This window comes from Elephas maximus, chromosome 23 (genome assembly GCF_024166365.1).
Source record: "Elephas maximus indicus isolate mEleMax1 chromosome 23, mEleMax1 primary haplotype, whole genome shotgun sequence".
NCBI lineage: Eukaryota > Metazoa > Chordata > Mammalia > Proboscidea > Elephantidae > Elephas > Elephas maximus.
Genome location: NC_064841.1, coordinates 30,406,759 through 30,428,726, shown reverse-complemented (window position 1 = coordinate 30,428,726; position 21,968 = coordinate 30,406,759). Strand labels below are relative to the sequence as shown.

Below are 21,968 nucleotides of genomic sequence, written 5' to 3'. Positions count from 1 at the left end.
TCTCTATCTTCCCATCCCCCTTCCAGTCAAGAGTTGCCAACACACTCTCCAGTGTTCACCTGATTTAATTAGCTCACTCTTCATCAGCATCTCTCTCCCCACTGCTGACCAGTCCTTTTCATGCCTGATGGGTTGTCTTTGGGGATGGTTCCTGTCCTGTACCATCAGAAGGTCTGGGGAGCATTGCCTCCGGGCTTCCTCTAGTCGCAGTCATACCATTAAGTATGGTCTTTTTATGAGAATTTGGGGTCTGTATCCCATTGGTCTCCTGCTCCCTCAGGAGTTGTCTGTTGTGCTCCCTGACAGGGCAGACATCGATTGTGGCCGGGCACCAACTAGTTCTTCTGGTCTCAGGATAATGTAGGTCTCTGGTTCATGTGACCCTTTCTGTCTCTTGGGTTCTTAGTTGTCCTGTGACCTTGGTGTTCTTCCTTTGCCTTTGCTCCAGGTGGGTTGAGACCAATTGATGTATCTTAGATGGCAGCTTGTTGACATTTAGGACCCCAGACGCCACATTTCAAAGTGGGATGCAGAATGTTTTCATAATAGAATTGTTTTGCCCATTGACTTAGAAGTCCTCTCAAACCATGTTCCCCAGACCCCAGCCCCTGCTCCGCTGACCTTTGAAGCTTTCATTTTATTCCGGAAACCTCTTTGCTTTTAGTCCAGTCCAATTAGACTGACCTTCCTTGTATTGAGTGTTGTCTTTCCCTTCACCCAAAGCAGTTCTTATCTACTAATTGATCAATAAAAAACCCTCTCCCTCCCTCCCTCCCTCCCCCCTTCGTAACCACAAAAGTATGTGTTCTTCTCCGTTTTTTCTATTTCTCAAGATCTTATAATAGTGGTCTTATACAATGTTTGTCCTTTTGCCTCTGACTGATTTCTCTCAGCATAATGCCTTCCAGGTTCCTCCATGTTATGAAATGTTTCACAGATTCGTCACTGTTCTTTATCGATGCGTAGTATTCCATTGTGTGAATATACCACAATTTATTTACCCATTCATCCGTTGATGGACACCTTGGTTGCTTCCAGCTTTTTGCTATTGTAAACAGAGCTGCAATAAACATGGGTGTGCATATATCTGTTTGTGTGAAGGCTCTTGTATCTCTAGGGTATATTCCGAGGAGTGGGATTTCTGGGTTGTATGGTAGTTCTATTTCTAACTGTTTCAGATAACGCCAGATGGATTTCCAAAGTGGTTGTACCATTTTACAATCCCACCAGCAGTGTATGAGAGTTCCAATCTCTCCGCAGCCTCTCCAACATTTATTATTTTGTGTTTTTTGGATTAATGCCAGTCTAGTTGGTGTGAGATGGAATCTCATCGTAGTTTTAATTTGCATTTCTCTAATGGCTAATGATCGGGAGCATTTTCTCATGTGTTTGTTGGCTGCCTGAATATCTTCTTTAGTGAAATGTGTGTTCATCTCCTTTGCCCACTTCTTGATTGGGTTGTTTGTCTTTTTGTGGTTGAGTTTTGACAGAATCATGTAGATTTTAGAGATCAGGCGCTGGTCTGAGATGTCATAGCTGAATATTCTTTCCCAGTCTGTAGGTGGTCTTTTTACTCTTTTGGTGAAGTCTTTAGATGAGCATAGGTGTTTGATTTTTAGGAGCTCCCAGTTATCTGGTTTCTCGTCATCATTTTTGGTAATGTTTTGTATTCTGTTTATGCCCTGTATTAGGGCTCCTAGGGTTGTCCCTATTTTTTCTTCCATGATCTTTATCGTTTTAGTCTTTATGTTTAGGTCTTTGATCCACTTGGAATTAGTTTTTGTGCATGATGTGAGGTATGGGTCCTGTTTCATTCTTTTGCAAATGGATATCCAGTTATGCCAGCACCATTTGTTAAAAAGGCTATCATTTCCCCAGTTGACTGACACTGGTCCTTTGTCAAATATCAGCTGCTCATACATGGATGGATTTATATCTGGGTTCTCAATTCTGTTCCATTGGTCTATGTGCCTGTTGTTGTACCAGTACCAGGCTGTTTTGACTACTGTAGCTGTATAATAGGTTCTGAAATCAGGTAGAGTGAGGCCTCCCACTTTCTTCTTCTTTTTCAGTAATGCTTTGCTTATCTGGGGGTTCTTTCCCTTCCATATGAAATTAGTGATTTGTTTCTCTATCCCCTTAAAATATGACATTGGTATTTGGATTGGAAGTGCGTTATATGTATAGATGGCTTTTGGTAGAATAGACATTTTTACTATGTTAAGTCTTCCTATCCATGAGCAGGGTATGTTTTTCCACTTAAGTATGTCCTTTTGAATTTCTTGTAGCAGAGTTTTATAGTTTTCTTTGTATAGGTCTTTTACATCCTTGGTAAGATTTATTCCTAAGTATTTTATCTTCTTGGGGGCTACTGTGAATGGTATTGATTTGGTTATTTCCTCTTCGGTGTTCTTTTTGTTGATGTAGAGGAATCCAAGTGATTTTTGTATGTTTATTTTATAACCTGAGACTCTTCCAAGCTCTTCTATTAGTTTCAGTAGTTTTCTGGAGGATTCCTTAGGGTTTTCCGTGTATACGATCATGTCATCTGCAAATAGTGATAGCTTTACTTCCTCCTTGCCAATCTGGATACCCTTTATTTCTTTGTCTAGCCTAATTGCCCTGGCTAGGACTTCAAGTACGATGTTGAATAAGAGCGGTGATAAAGGGCATCCTTGTCTGGTTTCCGTTCTCAAGGGAAATGCTGTCAGGTTCTCTCCATTTAGAGTGATATTGGCTGTTGGCTTTGCATAGATGCCCTTTATTATGTTGAGAAATTTTGTAGTGCTTTTTTTGTGATGCTGACATTTTCGTTGTTCCTCTTACTCTCCTGGCTGAATTCCTTTTGTTCGTGATTTTTTTTTTTCGTTTTTGTTTTTGTAGATTTTGTTTTTACTGAGACTTTATGTTTTTTTGTCTTTATTTTGATGAGTATGTCTGTCAACTTTCTTTGTGATTACCTTCAAATTTACTCTTACGTTCCTAGGTTTGAACCAGTCTATTATTACTTGTTTTCATATTGCCTTCCTCTCCATTAGAAAGTTTAATACCTGCACTGTTTATTCCCTCTTTTTTTGTTCTGGTGTTGTTCCTATTTACAGATTAACCTTTCTGGTTCCCTGTTGCAATTCTTTTGGTTTTGGTCCTTGAGGGTTCCTATCCTAGCTTGGCATCTGGCTGGTAGAATCTTGCCTCCTAGATTCAAGCTGTGATCTGATGTTGTTTGTTCTCAGACTGAAGAGCTCCATCTAATAATTCTTGTACATTTGGCTTGGTTTTTACATATTCCTTCAATTTTTGTTTCTCTGGAAATGTCCTAATTTCACCATCATATTTGAACAAGAATTTTGTGGGATATGTTATCCTTCGTTGGCAGTCTTTTTCTTTCAAGGTTTAATATATGTCATCCCATTGCCTTTTTCCCTGCATGGTTTGTTTCTGCTGAATAATCAGAGTTTAGTCTTATTGTTTCTCCTCTGTATGTGACTTTTTTTTTTTTTCTCCAGCTGCTCTCAGCTAACCCTGGTGGCATAGTGGTTAAGTGCTACGGCTGCTAACCTAAAGGATTGGCAGTTCGAATCCGTTAGGCGCTCCTTGGAAACTCTATGGTGCAGTTCTACTCTGTCCTATAGGGTCGCTATAAGTCGGAATCGACTTGATGGCACTGGGTTTGGTTTGGTTTTTTGGTGGTGATTTTCTTTTGGGGTCTATTGTCTATGGGGTTTGTTGAGCTTCTTGAATGGCCAGTTTTTCATCTTTCATGATATTAGGGAAGTTTTCTGTCAGCAATAATTCAGTGTTCCTGTCTGTGTATTCCGTTTTCTCAGTCCATTTTGGAACTCCAGTCACTCGCATCTTTTTGCTCTTCATTGCATCCCACGTGATGCTCAGGGTTTCTTCAGTTTTCTTTGTTCTTTTTTCTGATTTTTCCTCAAACAGAGTAGTATCCAAGTGTTTGTCTTCAATTTTGCTGATCTTGTCTTCATTGTTTCAGACCTGCTCCTCAGGCCATCTATGACACTGTCCGTTTCTGAAATCTTGTTTATATTTTGGACTTCTGAAAGCAGAGAATACCAGAAGGATGTTTACCTGTGTGTTATTGACTATGCAAAGAAATTTGACTATGTGGATCATAACAAATTATGGATAACATTGCGAAGAATGAGAATTCCAGAACACTTAATTGTGCTCATGAGGAACCTTTACAAAGATCAAGAGGCAGTTGTTTGGACAGAACAAGGCGACATTCATTGGTTTAAAGTCAGGAAAGTTGTGCATCAAGATTGTATTCTTTCGCCATACCTATTCAATCTGTATGCTGAGCAAATAATCCGAGAAGCTGGACTATATGAAGAAGAACGGGGCATCAGGATTGGAGGAAGACTCATTAACAACCTTCATTATGCAGATGACACAACCTTGCTTGCTGAAAGTGAAGAGGACTTGAAGCACTTACTAATGAGGATCAAAAGACCACAGCCTTCAGTATGGGTTGCACCTCAACATAAAGAAAACAAAAATCCTCACAACTGGACCAATGAGCAACATCATGATAAACGGAGAAAAGATTGAAATTGTCAAGGATTTCATTTTACTTGGATTCACAATCAACAGCCATGGAAGCAGCAGTCAAGAAATCAAAAGACTCATTGCATTGGGTAAATGTGCTGCAAAGGACCTCTTCAAAGTTTTGAAGAGCAAAGATGTCACCTTGAAGACTAAGGTGTGCCTGACCCAAGCCATGGTATTTTCAATCGCATCATATGCATGTGAAACCTGGACAGTGAATAAGGAAGATTGAGGAAGAATTGATGCCTTCGAATTATGATGTTGGTGAAGAATATCGAATATACCGTGGACTGCCAAAGGAATGAACAAATCTGTCTTGGAAGAAGTACAACCAGAATGCTCCTTAGAAGCAAGGATGGCAAGACTGCGTCTTACATACTTTGGACACCTTCTTGGGAGGGATCAGTCCCTGGAGAAGGACAGCATGCTTGGCAAAGTACAGGGTCAGAGGAAAAGAGGAAGACCTTCAATGAGGTGGGTTGAAACAGTGGGTGCAACAGTGAGCTCAAGCATAACAATGATTGTAAGGATGGCTCAGGACAGGCCAGTGTTTCGTTGTGTTGTGCATAGGGTCGCTATGAATTGGAACCAACTCGACGGTACCTAATAACAGCAACAGTTGTTGTTTTTGTATGATTTCTAGTTGTGAATTTATTTTGGCATTTTACTCCTGTATTATTTTCCTGGATTTTTCCATCTTTTTTGGTTTGCGTTTTCTGTGAAGTTTTCTATTTTTTCCTCATTTTTTGTCTGCTTTTTATTTCAGTTCTTGAATAGCTCTGAATATTAGAGAATTGAATTCCCTATCAGGTAGTTCTACTGCCTCTTCTTCTACTGGAAAGTCATCTGGTGTTTTATTTTGGATGCCTACTGGCTCCGCCTTGTCCAGTTTTTTTTAGTATGTCTTAATATTGTCTGTTGTCTTCTGGACATTCAGTAGTTTTCCTTTGTTTAGTGATTGTAAATTTGTTTGCTTCATCCTTCTTTTTCGTTTTATTTCGTTATGTCTGAGCAGGTGAGCTGTGTGTTCTTTTTTGTTTGTTCATCCTTGGGCACAATACTTTTCACTACTTGTCCAATGGGCAGAGCCAGTCACTCAGCTAAGGTGCAGCAGGGCAGTTCCAGTTGAGGGGGAGGGGCTGGGATGGGTTGTTTGTGGCACATACTAGGGCTGGCAGGGTGGGCTGGGTGTCAGTGCAGGGCAGGTTCTGGTAGACTGCGCTTGTGCTGCTCGGGAATATGATGTTCAGCACATGGTGCAGGTAGGCTGGAAGGATGGGGGAGTTTGTGATGTGTGGAGCTAAGGTGGGTATGGGAAAGAGTAGAGAGAGGAGAGAGAAACAGGAGACAATAAAAAAAAAGTGCTAAGGGAGCTTGCCATTGGAATGGAGAGACGAGAAACTGAGAAATAGAGAAAAAATAAATGGGGGGAGGAAAATAATAAATAAATAAATATTAGAGGAAAAGAAAGAAAAGCGAAGCCCCCAGGGATTCTACCAGTGCAGCTGTGATGACCAGGGAAGTGGCTCCTAGGCCACACAGTACAGCCTGGCTAGAAAGGATAGAGATGTCACATAGCACCACGTATTCAGCAGACAGGAAAAGAAGGTACGTATATAGTGATGTGAAACTGAGAAATGAAGAAAGACAAAAAGGAAAAAAAGAAATGCCGCTAGGGATCTTACTGGTGCGATTGCATAGACGTGGGAAGTGGCTACCAAGCCATGCAGTATAGCCTGGCTGGAAGGGGTTCCCAAGCCACGAAAAGAAAAAGAAAACAATCAAAACAAAAACAACAAAAAAAGCCCCTGGGATCCCACCGGCATTGTAGCATAGGTCAGGGAAGCGGTTCCCTAGCTGAGCAGCCCTTCACAGCTTTTTAAGAAGAAGTAAAGATGGCATACAGAGCTAGGTGTTAAAGAGGAATGAGGTGGAGGTGGTGAGAGTCACAGAAGAAACTAAAAGAAGTGGACAGCAGCAACAAACAAATAGCACTCAGGAAACTGGCCAATGTGAGCGGGGCGAATCCAGGTGGCATGGGGCTGAGAGACTGTGTCCAGTGGAAAGCAGAGGAGAGGGGAAAGAAGGGTGGAGGGTGGGAAAGCATATATTGCTGGTTATCGGGTGCCCTGTCTCCTGCTGGGAGCTCCATGAAGCTGCCTTCTTGTACTCCCTGTCTGCTGACCTCCGACAGGAGTCCAGGATGGCAAATCCATGCACCGTTAGCTGATAGGGGACCTCCACACGTATCTCTCCTCGCTCTCTGTTCTGTGTCAGCTTCTTATTGCATTTGGTGCTTGGCTGAGTTCTTTATCTTTTCGTTTGATGCTTTTGGGTTCCAGGACTGACGTTTGTCTCCATTTTACTTAGTTTTTCAGGTGTTTTGCTACGGAGGGACAGTGCAGTGCTTCCGTCTGTAGCACATGTTGGCACCACCTCTGTCATGAGTTTTCTTTACAAGTGTCATTTTCCATATATGTAATATCTTTGATGGTAAAAAACATAAGAAAGATTGCTGACTCTTAAAAGATAATACATTTTTATTTTATTTTTTTTTGAAGTATGTTTTCTTTTTATTGTGCTTTATTTTTTTTTTTTAGGTGAAAGTTTACAAAGCAAATTAGTTTCTCATTCAGAAATTTATACATAACTTGTTTCATGACATTGGTTCCATCCCCACATTATGTCAGCACTCTCCCTCTTTCCCTTTCCGCCCAGGTTTCCCTGGTGCCATTTGTCTAGTTTTCCTGTCCCTTCCTGCCTTCTCGTCTTTGTTTTTGTGCAGGTGTTGCCTGTTTGGTCTGGTATATTTGATTGAGCTAAGAAGAACATTCCCCCCATGAGTTATTTTTTGTTTTATAGGTCTACCTAAAATGGCTGAAAGGTGAACTTCAGGAGTGGCTTCAGTTCTGAGTTAGAAGGGTGTATGGAGGCCATAGTCTGAGGGGTTCTTCCAGTCTCTGTCAGACCAGTACATCTGGTCTTTTCTGTGAATTTGATCTTTTCTATGTTTTATCCTACTCTGTCTGGGACACTCTGTGTCCCAAGGATAATACATTTTTAAAATGAAGAGATATTGTGAAGTTGCCCTCTATAGAGTCTGTCCCAATTTTTATTCCTATAAAAAAGTATGAGAGAAAGGCCAAATTTTGAAGCAACTTTAATGCTAAACTCAAGATTTCCAACTATATTATAAAGGAATTAGCCCACCAGGAATTGGGGAGCTAGTAAATGTTTTAAAGTAGGAGATTAATATTTAGAGAGAAGACCTTTGCAATTTAGAAAGAAGATTAATGTGAGAGGATTAGAGGTAGAGAAACTAGTTATGAAACTAGTGTAATAGTTCTCTTGAAACAGACGACCTTCAGATTTAGACAGTTACAGTGGGATGAGAAGAATGGAACTGATACCAGAGACATATCAGTAGTAGAAGTGATGGAACATGGTGACTGATTTGGTTGTTAGAAGAAAGGAGGGAAGAATCATCTAGAATGAGTTAGACTTTGGTGTGGTTTGGTTGCTGAATGGGACTTGGAGCTTTTGTATTTTGGCAACTAAATGCATTTTGATACCATTACCCATGATGGAAAACGAGAAGGACATGTCACAGTTATGGTGAAAAATAATATTTTGGTACATCTTGAGTTTGGGAAGTACCTGTACAGTATGTAAGTGAGGAGAGAGAGGGAATTAAAAATTTGGGTGTGGATCTCAAGGCCAGTATAGACATATAGGTTTGAGAACCATAAGAATGTGTATGATAGTTGACTCTAGTGGGAGTAGCTGAGATTGATTTTCTCAGAAAGACATAGAGGGTCAAGTGAATGAGAGGGCCAAGGCAGCATCTGAGACACAGCCATCAAGAGTCAGAGCAGAGCTATTAGAAGACATCCTGGTGTGATACAATAGGGATCATACAACATCATCTAGGAAGTATCCTGGCTAAGTTAGCTACACCCAAATCTAATAAAGTCTCTGATTTTAACTACCAGTATACAAGAAATTCAGAGGACAGAGGAATATGTTCAATGATATCATAGGTATGCAAATATAGAAATCCAGATGGACGAAACTCTGTGGAACAGACGATCCAGTTTCTTCAACAAACTAAAATGCATGGGGAAGAAAAGGAAGGAGAGACCTGTAGAGTAAAAAGAGTATTATGTGGACATTGTTTGGACCTTAACTCAAGCAATTCCAGGTATAAAAAAGTAAGATAAGACAATTGTGGAAGTGTGAATATTGTCTGGATATTTTATAGTGAGCTGTTACTTTTTATAGGTTAATAATGACATTGTGATTAAGGGATTTTTATTGTTTAGAGATACAAGGGTTTGTTCAAAATAATACATTGGAAGGGAAAGAGTGAGTGGGTCTACAAGTGAAATAAGATTTTGTAATGTTTGAGAACTTCCAAAATAAAAAGTTAAAAAGAAGTGTCGGTGAACCAGGAGAATGGTGCTTTAGAAACCTGGACACAGTTTTTATAGATAATCAATGGACAACTTTGTCAGGATGCTATAGAGAGGTCAACTAGAATAAAGACTTGAACAGATGCCGTTGATTTTTGGCAGTTATTTTGGGACCTTTGCTATAGTAGTTTTAGTGGAGCGTATGAACTAAAACCTGATAGTAGCATTTTGAGAGATGAATAGAAGATAAGAACATGGAGATAGCAGGGTGAGATAATACTTGATAATAAAAAACATTTTATTATGAAATATAAATCTAAATTTAAAAGATACTAAATAAAGGTATAAAATGAAAAATTGAAGACTCTGTCCCTTTTCTTTCCTGTATTTTTCAGTGTACAATTTACTCTTGAGAGGTGTGGCTACTGAATGAATGGAATAGCAACCTGTGTGGGAAAGAGATTTTTGAGGGGGAGATGCAAACGTGCCTTTGCCTGAGAAGACCTAGTGGGAAGAAGGAAAAAATGGAAATGGAACAGAGAAGGAGTAATGGAATTACTCTCAGAGAAGATAAATGTAAATAGGGATTCAGTGTCCAAGGTCAGATAAAAGAATAAAAGCACTCATTTCTTTGAGACAGCAAGAAAGGAGATGAAATGACTTCATTTTTCTCTCTCAAATGAGAGTGAGTTCTCTGTCAAGAGTGATTAAGTTTTGGGTAATGTGTAGTATTTAGTATGTGATAAAGTTTGGTGTAACCACAGAAATGAACAGAAGGATGGCAGTGTGGATGAACCAGCTCAGGCCCCAGCCATGTTCTAGGTGACTGTTTCATTGAAGAATGCCTTCTTCCAGGAAGATACACCACCTCACTGATTGCCAGGGATGACTCAGTTCTTTGGCTACTTGGCCAAACTATGAATGTTTACTGAAACTATGCATATATTTTAAAAGCAGCTCCATTACGACCGTTCTTCAGTCAAGAGCACTTCAGTGGCTGTACTTCCTTTTTGTGACCCCTTTGAGCAGGCTGTTATGTGAAGGGAAAACTTTGGCGAAATCTGTGGCTAAATCTAATAAATACCTGTTGCTGTTGATTCCAATTCATAGCTACTGTATATATACATGATGTCAGATGGATCTCGGCTGAAAGCAGAGAATACCAGAAATATGTTTACCTGAGCGTTTGAGTGTATTGACTATGCAAAGGCATTCAACTTTGTGGATCATAACAAATTATGGATAACATTGTGAAGAATGGGAATTCTGGAACACTTAATTTGTGCTCCTGAGGAACCTGTACGTAGATTAAGAGGCAGTTGTTCGAATAGAACAAGGGGATACTGCATCATTTAAAGTCAGGAAAGGTGTGTGTGATCGTGGGTTGTATCCCTTTATCATACCTATTCAGTCTATACACTGAGCAAATAATCCAAGAAGCTGGGCTGTATGAAGAAGAACGGGGCATCAGGATTGGAGGAAGACTCATTAACAACCTGCATTATGCACATCTTACAACTTTGCTTGCCGAAAGTGACGAGAACTTGAAGCACTTACTGATGAAGATCAGAGACTACAGCCTTCAGTATAAATTACACCTCAACATAAAACAGAAATCCTTACAACTGGACCAGTAACATCATGATAAACAGAAAATATTGAAGTTGTCAAGGATTTCATTTTACTTGGATCCACAGTCAACACTCATGGAGGCAGCAGTCAGGAAGTCAAATGACGCATTGCATTGTACAAATCTGCTGCAGAAGACCTCTTTACGTGTTAAAAAGCAAAGATGTCACCTTGAAGACTAAGGTGGGCCTGATCCAGGCCATGGTATCTTTAATCGCCTCATAATGCATGCAAAAGCTGGACAATGAATAAGGAAGACCAAGAAAGAATTGACGCATTTGTATGGTGTTGGCGAAGAATGTTGAATATACCATGGACTACCAGAAGAACGAACAAATCTGTCTTGGAGGAAGTACAGCTAGACTGCTCCTTAGAAGGAAGAATGGCGAGACTTCATCTCACATACTTTGGACATGTTATCAGGAGGGGTCAGTCCCTGGAGAAGGACATCATTCTTAGTAAAGAGTGAGTATAAAAGTGGAAGACTCCCAACCAGGTGGATTGACACAGTGGCTGCAACAGTGGGCTCAAGCATACCAAAGATTGTGAAGGTGGCACAGGACTGAGCAGTGTTTTGTTCTGTTGTACGTATGGTCACTATGAGTCGGATCCAACTCTATGGCACCCAACAACAACAGCAAGAAATGTAATAATGATTACATGGAAACTCCTAACCAGCTATACAGTGGCAATAGGATTACTTTCATGTATTCTTTTAAAGAAACTGGTAACAGAAAGTTTGTTCCTGGCCATACTTACTAGTCATATTTCAGTGGTAATTTAAAATGTATTCATGGTATTTTCTGTTTGCTGCATTTTGAATATGTACGGTATTAAAGATAAAATGGTTTTACTACCCTATGATCCGACAATCCCATTCCTAGGTGTATACCCTAACCATAATCAAACTTGTTGCTGTGGAATCGATTCCAACTCATAGTGATCCTGTAGAATAGAGTAGAACTGCCCCATAGGGCTTCCAAGGCTATGATCTTTACGGAAGCAGACTGCCACATCTGTCTTCTGCAGAGCAGAACATATACACACCTATGTTCATGGCTGCTTTAGTCACAATCGCAAATGGAAACAACCACAGTGCCCATCAGTGGATGCATGGATAAGCAAATTGTGGTACATACATACAATGGAATACTATGCACCCATAAAGAACAGTGAGTCTATGAAACATATAAAATCAGATAAAATGAATGAACCTGGAAGACATAATGGACCTAGAAGACATAATACTAAATGAAATAAGTCAAGAATATAAGGGCCAATAGTGTATGATCCTTCTTTTGTTAGAAGACAAGAATAGAGAGAGAGACCAGTGAGACCAGTGTTCATTGGTGGTTACCAGGGAGAGTTGTGGGGAGGGGGGGCAAGTACACTTTAGATCATAGAGACTTTTTATTTTTCTTGATGGGAAAAGTGGTACCAAATGTGGATGTAGTAAGCACAGCACAGCCCAGCCAAAGTAAAAACGAGTGTTTGAGCACATACGGATGGATATAGGCACATTAGCATAGGTAAGCTGAGGATAGATAGATATTTACCAAAAAGAAAAAAACCAAACTCGTTGCCCTCAAGTCGATTTCAACTCATAGCGACCCTATAGGACAGAGTAGAACTGCCCCATACAGGGTTTCCAAGGAGCGCCTGGTGGATTCGAACTGCTGACCTTTTGGTTAGCGGTCGTAGCTCTTTACTACACCACCAGGGTTTCCAGAAGTATCTATCCCGAAGTATCTATAGGTATGTGTAAATACACATTGTGGTAAATGTAACTAAAGTCACTGAACAATTTGTGAAATTGTCAGAGTACCTAACTTGCTATGTAAGCTTTTACCAAACACTCAATAAAATAGAAAAAAAGAATAAAATGGTTTTAAATGTATAAAATTTGGTGTATATGAACTTCGAGTAATATTTTATAGACATAGAAACGAAAGCTATGCCATCCACTTCAGAAAACAGAATTTTCTAAGTAAGGATTTGTTTTTATCAAATATTTTTCTATGTATATATAAAGTTGTTTTTCCTCAAGATTTTACTTTAGGAAATTGTGTATTAATCATCGCATTTAGTTAGCGGTTTTAAAAAGCTTCATTTTTTGTATTTTTTAGGAGACCCGTGTACAGTATCATCTCAGTTGGAGTTAGAAGAAGCCTTTAGGCTTTATGAGCTAAACAAGGATTCTGAACTCTTAATTCACGGTAAAGGAGTAGTCATTTCTCACTCTTCTAGAATTATATATTCCTTGACCATTTAGAAAATAATCATGATGTAATTTTCTTAATCTTTGGTCTTCATTGCTAATTAATTGTTCTTATTCAGTAGTTTCGCGGATGCTCATTGTTGTTGTTAGGTGCCATTGAGTTGGTTCCAACTCATAGGGACCTTTTGTACAACAGAATGAAACACTACCCGGTCCTGCGCCATCCTCACAACCGTTGCTGTCAGAGGCCTAACTTGTTTGGGGGTTTGGAAATGCGTGCCCTGGGTGCTGCTTGAGGTGGGGCACCAATTAGCAGTTTCTATTGGCCATCACTGTTTTCATCGCCAGCTGTGAGAGATTATTCAGCAATTTAACACTAATTGCCCGAGGTACTATTTTCGTAGTTAGGCCCCTGGATGCAATGTTTGAGCCCCATTGTTGCAGCCACTGTGTTAATCTGTCTTGTTGAGGGTCTTGCTCTTTTTCACCAACCCTCTACCAACCACTATGTCCTTCTCCAGGGATGGATCCCTCCTGATAATATGTCCAAAGTACATGAGATAAAGTTTCGCCATCCTCACTTCTAAGGAACATTCTGGTAGTACTTCTTTCAAGACAGAATTGTTTGTTCTTCTGGCATTCCATGGTATATTCAATATTCTTCGCCAGCACCATAATTCAAATTTATCAATTCTTTTTCAGTCTTCCTTATTTATTGGCCGGCTTTCGCATGCGTATGTGGCAATTGAAGATACCATGGCTTGGGTCAGGTGCACCTTAGTCCTTAAGGTGATACATTTGCTTTTTAAGACTTTTCTCAAATTTCAGAGAAGGTAGAATTAATGTGCCTTTTTTAGTCTTGGAAAACGCCTTCCTGTATATTAAAATGCGATCTGTCAGTGTTTCACATCAAAGTTTAGGATGAAGTTTAAGGATTGAGAGCCTAGTGAACCTAAGCAGTCTCATTTCAGTTTTGTAAAATATGCACATAATGATCTCTAAAGGTAAGGTATCTTTTAGTTTAGGAGTTAATAACGAAGCCATTTACACAGTATTTCATAGACAATAATGTATTTAAATGTCAGCAATGCTGAGAGATGGGTAGTGATACAGAAAAAGAGACCTAAGCTCAACAATCACATAACTGAAACATTGTAGACGTTGGAAACTAGGTACCATTCTGTTTCAAAATATTATGTTCTTTTCATTTTTCCATGCTACTTCTCAAATTTTTACGACATGTAGATCCCACTTAATACACAGTGTGTATTTTAAGGATCAGGTTAAAATTTGGTTCAGTATTTTTTATATTTGAATTTAATTTAAATTCCATATAATATGTGTTTAATTATCAAATTTGAATGTCTAAAATATGCTGTATTAATTTTAGCTTATTTTCTTTCAGTATTCCCCTGTGTACCAGAACGCCCTGGAATGCCCTGTCCAGGAGAAGATAGTGAGTGTTTATATACTTCATACAGAAAGATAACTGGAAAAAGTTATTTATGACATGATGGAACAAGTGAAATGAAGTAAAAAATGGAACTTTTTTTTTTTTTGCTTATAAACACTAGAAATTTATTATCTCACAGTTAGTTCCAAGACCAAACCAAAAAACCGAACCCAGTGACTTCGAGTCAATTCCGACTCATAGCCACCCTACAGGACAGAGTAGGACTGCCCCATAGAGTTTCCAAGGAGTGCCTGGCGGATTTGAACTGTCAACCCTTTGGTTAGCAGCCGTGGCACTTAACCACTACACCGAAGTCCAAAATCAAAATCAAGGTATCAGCAGGTCCATGCTCCCTGTAGAGGTGCTAGGGGAGGGTCCATTCTTTGCCTCTTCCAGCTCTGGTGGCTACTTACATAGAAAGAGAACTTTTAATTCATTTGACTTCTTTTCCAGTTTTCAATCTATCTTATAATATATCAGCAACTGCTTTCTCTTTTTCTTAAACTTTAAGAATATACTAGCAATTGTTGTCTTTTTCTTAAACTCTACATTTTGCCAGATCAAATTCAGAAAGCTTCTAGTTACAACTTACATAATTGTTGTGCATATGAAGGGAAAATAAAATTAATTTAAAATAATTTCTTCCCACTTTTTAATTTCAAAAATTTTCACACCTACAGAGAAATTAAAACAGCACTGAAAACAAAGATATATCCTTTGTCCAGACTGACCGATGGTTAACATTTTCTGTTTGCTTTATCTGTGTGTCTGCATATACACATATATATGCATCCATATACATAATAAAGTCTCTGGTTGGTGTAAATGGTTAAGTGCTCAACGACTAGCTGTAAGTTTTTTCAGTTCGAGCCCACCTAGAGGTGCCTCAGAAGATAGGCTTGAAGATCTACTTCTGAAAGGTCCCAGCCTTTAAAACCCTAAGGAGCAGTTCTGCTTTGCGTAGATGGGGTTGCCATGAGTTGGAGTGGTCTCTACTGCAACCAACCAACCAACAACAACAACAACGTTTTACTGGAGTTCAGTGGCAGATTGGTTAAAGCCATGTATGTATGCTGCCTTCAGAGAGCTGATGGAGAAGCAGCTATCTTCCTTTTGTCTGGAGCCAGAGTTTTAAAAGACTTGTCATTTTAGCAGATCTTCTTGATTCCAGAGTCCCATTTCCAAATCGATTATGGATATAACACACTTTCCAGATAATATAATTTCCTGTGTTTTCATTCTACCTCATGAGCGTTTTCCCTCTGTCAGTTTTATTGGTGGGGATTTTAACACCACCCTGTCTCCACAGTATATATATTATTGAACTAGAACATGGAGGAAAAATGATAACCATTAATGTGGTCTCTTGGACCTCTAAATTCCTAGGCAACAGTAAAATGTTTACATTTGAGGTATGTCAAGTTGTAGTTCTTTGAGGTATGTCAAGTTGTAGTTCATAAAACCTCCAGAAATAGGATATTCTTTTAGTTAAAGTACTATTAACACAAACTTTCTGCTTTGGCTGCTGCTAACAAAATAAATTATTAAAAATAAAAGCACCTGTATTTGAGGTTCTGTAGTTCTGTGTTATACTATCTCAGTATTTCTAATTCAGAGCATTGGGAGTGGTCTCTTTTATCTTAATTTTACTTAGTAAACATTATGCTATATTTGCTGTAAAATAGAATTTTAGAACTCAAATGGAATCTTTCCACAGTATTAACATTTAATGAATAACAGGCAATATATATTATAGTGATTATCTTTACCAAAATTATGGAGATTTACTAGATTTGATCTTTTGGAACCTCTTTTTATAAGCGTGTTTAGGAAAAGTGTTAGTATTAAAGCCACTGGATGAAAGATTGTTGGGGAAAAGAATATTTTTGTCATCACAAAATATCACTTACAGATTACTTAGAAAAAAACAAAGTGCACCTTTACAGTGAAGAGAGCTAGCAATCACTACCTTTAAGTGATCAAACACCAGTAGTGGAAGTCAGTAGTCTGACAGCTACATTCCTTGTGATGTGACATAATAAGAAATACACATCACCTATGTAGTGTTTTTGCAAAAAGCGCTTACCTTTAGAACAGACATATCCAAACATGGGCCATTCTACAAGACAACTGCCTAGACTTAAAAAAAAGAAAAAAGCCTACATCATGAAAAACAAACAGTAACAAAAAGGCAGAATAAATGTTTCAGAATACGTTAAAAAGACAAAAGAGACAGAACCAAATGCAAGCCTGCATCTTGACTAGATACTGGATTGAAAAAAAAAAATGCTATGAGAGACATTTTGAGGACACTTAGGGGAAATTTGCTTATGGACTAGATAGTAGCTGATACTGAATTCATCAGACAATGTTCTGCTGCTATCCATAAGGTTTCCACTGGCTAATTATTTTCAGAAGTAGACTGCTGGGTCCTTCTTCCTAGTCTGTCTTAGTCTGAAAGCTCAGCTGAAACCCGTCTGCTGTAGGTGACCCTGCTGGTATCTGAATGCCGATGGCATAGCTTCCAGCATCACAGCAACACGTAAGCCCCCACAGTACGACAAACTGACAGACACGTGCTTTGGAGGTTGGTTGGAAGGCACTCAGAAGACGACTGGGGAAGAGCTGCCTCCTCAAAGTAGAGTTGACCTTAATGATGTGGATGGAGTAAAGCTTTGGGGACCTCCACTTGCTGCTGTGGCATTACTCAAAATGAGAAGAAACAGCTGCAAATACCCATTAATAATGGGAACCTGGAGTGTACAAAGTATGAATCTAGGAAAATTGGAAATCGTCAAAAATGAAATGGAACACATGAACATTGATACCCTAAGCATTAGTGAGCTGAAATGCACTGGTATCGGACATTTTGAATCAGACAATCATATAGTCTACTATGCTGGGAATGACAGCTTGAAGAGGAATGGTGTTGCATTCATTGACAAAAAGAACCAGATCTGTCTTGAAGTACAAACCTGTCACTGATAGAATAATATCCATACGCCTATAAGGAAAACCAGTTAACAAGACTGTTATTCAAATTTACTCGACAACCACTAAGGCCAAAGATGAAGAAATTGAAGATTTTTATCAGCTTTTGCAGTCTAAAATTGATCAAACATGCAATCAGGATGCATTGATAGTTACTGGTGATTGGAATGCGGAAGTTGGAAACAAAGAAGGATTGGTAGCTGGAAAATACGGCTTTGGCGGTAGAAACAATGCTGGAGATAGAATGATAGAATTTTGCAAGACCAATGACTTCTTCATTGCAAATACCTTTTTTCACCAACGTAAACGCGACTATATGCATGGACCTCACCAGATGGGACAAACAGGAATTAAATCGACTACATCTGTGGGAAGAGACAATGGAAAATCTCAATACCATCAGTCACAACAAGGCCATGGGCCAACTGGAACAGACCATCAGTTGTTCGTATGCAAGTTCAAGCTGAAACTGAAGAAAATCAGAGCAAGTCCATGAGAGCCAAAATATGACCTTGAGTGTATCTGAATTTAGAGACCATCTCAAGAATAGATTTGATGCGTTGAACACTAATGACCAAAGACCAGACGAATTGTGGAAGGACATCATACATGAAGAAAGCAAGAGGTCATTGAAAAGACAGGGAAGAAGGAAAAGACCAAGATTGATGTGAGAGGAGACTCTGAAACTTGCTCTTGAATGTCGAGCAGCTAAAGCAAAAGTAAGAAATGATGAAGTAAAAGAACTGAACAGAAGATTTCAAAGGATGGCTCTAGAAGACAAAATAAAGTATTATAATGACATGTGCAAAGAGCTAGAGATAAAAAACCAGAAGGGAAGAACACGCTTGGTGTTTCTCAAGCTGAAAGAACTGAAGAAAAAATTCAAGCCTCGAGTTGCAATAGTGAAGGATTCTATGGGGAAAATATTAAACAACACAGGAAGCATCAAAAGAAGATGGAAGGAATACACAGAGTAATTATACCAAAAAGAGTTAGTTGACGTTCAACAATTTCAAGAGGTAGCATATGGTCAGGAACCTATGGTACTGAAGGAAGAAGTCCAAGCTCCACTGAAGGCATTGGTGAAAAACAAGGCTCCAGGAATTGACGGAATATCAACGGAGATGTTTCAACAAATGGATGCAGCGCTGGAAGTGCTCACTTGTCTATGCCAAGAAGTATAGAAGACAGCTATCTGGGCAACCGACTGGAAGAGATCCATATTTATGCCTATTCCCAAGAAAGGTGATCCAACCGAATGCAGAAATTATCGAAAATATCATTAATAATCACATATAAGCAAAATTTTGCTGAAGATCATTTAGAAGCAGCTTTACTGCTTTTGCAGAGGTATATTGACACGGAACTTCCAGAAATTCAGGCCGGATTCAGAAGAGGATGTGAACCCACGGATATCATTGCTGATGTCAGATGGATCCTGGCTGAAAGCAGAGAATACCAGAAGGGTGTTTACCTGTGTTTTATTGACTATGCAAAGGCATTTGACTATATGGATCATAACAAGTTATGGATAACATTGTAAAGAATGGGAGTTCCAGAACAATTAATTTTGGTCACGAGTAACCTGTGGAAACCCTGGCGGTGTAGTGGTTAAGTGCTATGGCTGCTACCCAAGAGATCGGCAGTTCAAATCCCCCAGGCGCTCCTTGGAAACTCTGTGGGAGCAGTTCTACTCTGTCTTGTAGGGTCGCTATGAGTCAGAATCGACTCGACGGCAGTGGGTTTGGTTTTGGTTTTGAGTAACCCGTACATAGATCAAGAGGTAGTTGTTTGGACAGAACAAGAGGATACTGAATGGTTTAAAGTCAGGAAAGGCGTGCACCAGGGTTCTGTCCTTTCACCATACCCATTCAATCTGTATGCTGAGCAGATAATCTGAGAAGCTGGACTATGTGAAGAAAAATGGGGCATTAGGATTGGAGGAAGACTCATTAACAACCTGTGTTATGCAGATGACACAACCTTGCTTGCTGAAAGTGAAAAGGACTTGAAGCACTTACTAATGAAGATCAAAGACCACAGCCTTCAGTATGGTTTACACCTCCACATAAAACAAAAACCCTCACAACTGGGCCAATAAACAACATCATGATAAATGGAGAAAATATTGAAGTCTTCAAGGATTTCATTTTAGTTGGATCCACAATCAACAGCCATGGAAGCAGCAGTCAAGAAATCAAAAGACTCATTGCATTGGGCAACTCTGCAAAGGACCTCTTTAAAGCGTTGAAAAGCAAAGATGTCACCTTGAAGACAAAGGTATGCCTGACCCAAGTCATGGTATTTTTAGTCGCATCATATGCATGTGAAAGCTGGACAGTGAATAAGGAAGACTGAAGAAGAATTGATGCCTTTGAATTGTGGCATTGGCAAAGAATATTGAATATACCATGGACTGCTAGAAGAACGAACAAATCTGTCTTGGAAGAAGTACAACCAGAATGCTCCTTAGAAGCAAAGATGGCAAGACTGCGTCTTACATACTTTGGACATGTTGTCAGGAGGGATCAGTCCCTGGAGAAGGACATCATGCTTGGCAGAGTACAGGGTCAGCGGAAAAGAGGAAGACCCTCAACGAGGTGAATTGATACAGTGGGTGCAACAATGAGCTCAAGCATAACAACGATTGTAAGGATGGTGTAGGACCGGGCAGTGTTTTGTTCTGTTGTGTGTGGGGTTGCTGTGAGTTGGAACTGACTTGACTGCACCTGACAACCACCACGACAACTGAATTAATGTTAATTTTCTAAGACATGGTAATGGTGTTATGGTTCTGTAGAATTAAAGTGAATGTCCTTAATCTGAGGCAGTGGATACTAAGATATTTAAGGGTACAGACATCATGATGTCTTTAGTTTTCAGATAATTCAGGAGGAAAAAAAATAGTGTGCACAGAGAAGAAAGCCAATGCGGCAAAATGCTGATAATCGTTAATCTAGGTGAAGGATATACAGTTGTTTATTCTAGTCTTTCAGCTTTTCTGTGGGCTTAAACAAATTTCAAAATAAAAAGTTGGAAGGGTGGTGTTTGTTGTAGCTTTATTTATAATTGTCAAAAATTGGAAGAAACCAAAATGTCCTTAAGTAGGTAAATGGATAAAGAAACTGTGGTATGTCCATACAATGGAGCATTATTTAGCGAGAAAAAGAAATGAACTATCCAGATGTGAAAAGACACAGAGGAGCCTCAGGTGCATATGTACAGTATATGATTCCAAAACTGAAGAGACAGTAAAAAATCAGTGGTGGGGTAGGGGGAGGATGATGCGGTAAAGCACAGGGCATTTTAAGGGAAGTGGAACTGTTCTGCATAATAGTGCAGTCATTGATACCTGGCATTATTCATTTGTTAGAGCTCAGAACCGTACAGCACAGAATGAACCCTAATGCAAACTGTGGACTTCTAATGTATCAGTACTGGTTCATCAGTTTTAACAAATGTTCCACACCAATGCTAGTTATTAATAATAGGAGAAACTCTGCAGGAGAGAGAGAAGGTAGACAGGAACTCTACTGCAATTTTTCTGTAAACCTAAAACTCTAAAAAATAAAGTGCATTTAAAAAAAAAAGGAAGACAAGTTGGAGGAGGGAAGCAGTAATAGTTATTCAAACATTTATACTCCCTAGGCTTAATTTTCATCTAGTTCCTTGTATATATTTTACTGTTTCAGGTTTTTGTAATTTTTTTTTCTTCCAATGAATATAATGAAAAGAGTCACAGGCTTAATTATAAAACAAATTTTATTCACATTCTCCTTTTTTTTTTACTTAAAATTTTATGTTTCTCTTCAGAATCTATCTATCGCCGAGGTGCACGCCGCTGGAGAAAGCTTTATTGTGCAAATGGCCATACTTTCCAAGCCAAGCGTTTCAACAGGGTAGGTTTGTTTTGTTAAATGTTAATAATTTGAGACATCTATTCTTTTAATTCTAATATGAAAGAAAGGTAGTCTCGTTATTCCCTTTTAATGAAATAAGTAGGGTGGCCATGTGTTCCCTACTATTATCCAGAGACAACTTTTGATAGTCTTTTTTTTCACTCTGAGAAAGTGTTTCAGATTGGATTACAGTAAAACCTGCAAAAGGTGGAATCTATGTAAGGCAGAAACCTGTCAGAGAAGGAAAACCCAAACATTTTCCACTAAAATGATAGAAAAGTGGTAAGACTGTACCCTGTCAAAGGCGGAAAACTTGCAAGACCCGGAAAAACAAGACAGTCCTGTCAAGTTCCAGTTCTTACAGGTTTCACTAATTACATGGTCACTCTAGCTATAAGAAATTTTTAAAAATATATATGAAAAATTTCAAGCAGCCAGAAAAATAAAGTTTGTTTTGCAAATCACCTGATGTTATAATTTTAATTTTCATTATTTAGAAAATAATAGTGAGCACTTTCCTAGCTTTTACTATATACCAGTTATCCAAATGCTTTGTATGTATTGGCACATTTGATCTTCACATCAACCTTGTGAAATAGGTACTGTATATTTCCATTTCATAGATGAGGAAACTGTGGTGCAGGGAGTTAAGTAACTTGCCCAAGATGACACAGCTAGTCAGTGACAGAGCCAGAGTTTGATTGTAGGCGATCTGTCTCCAGAAGCCCATGTTTTTAACTATTCTTGATAACCGTGAGTTTATATAGTTTATTCCATTTTCATGCTAAACTCTTTTC

At 39.0% G+C, this 21,968-nt stretch overlaps 1 protein-coding gene across 1 annotated transcript in view; it reads left to right on the top strand.

The window, feature by feature from the left end:
- Positions 1-21,968, top strand: part of PRKCI (protein kinase C iota) — a 104,300-nt gene that overhangs the window by 49,225 nt on the left and 33,107 nt on the right. Inside the window, exons 3-5 of the mRNA XM_049867725.1 lie at positions 12,737-12,826; positions 14,234-14,284; positions 21,086-21,171. Of these exons, the coding sequence (XP_049723682.1) occupies positions 12,737-12,826; positions 14,234-14,284; positions 21,086-21,171 (227 nt within the window). The remainder of the gene's footprint in view (positions 1-12,736; positions 12,827-14,233; positions 14,285-21,085; positions 21,172-21,968) is intronic.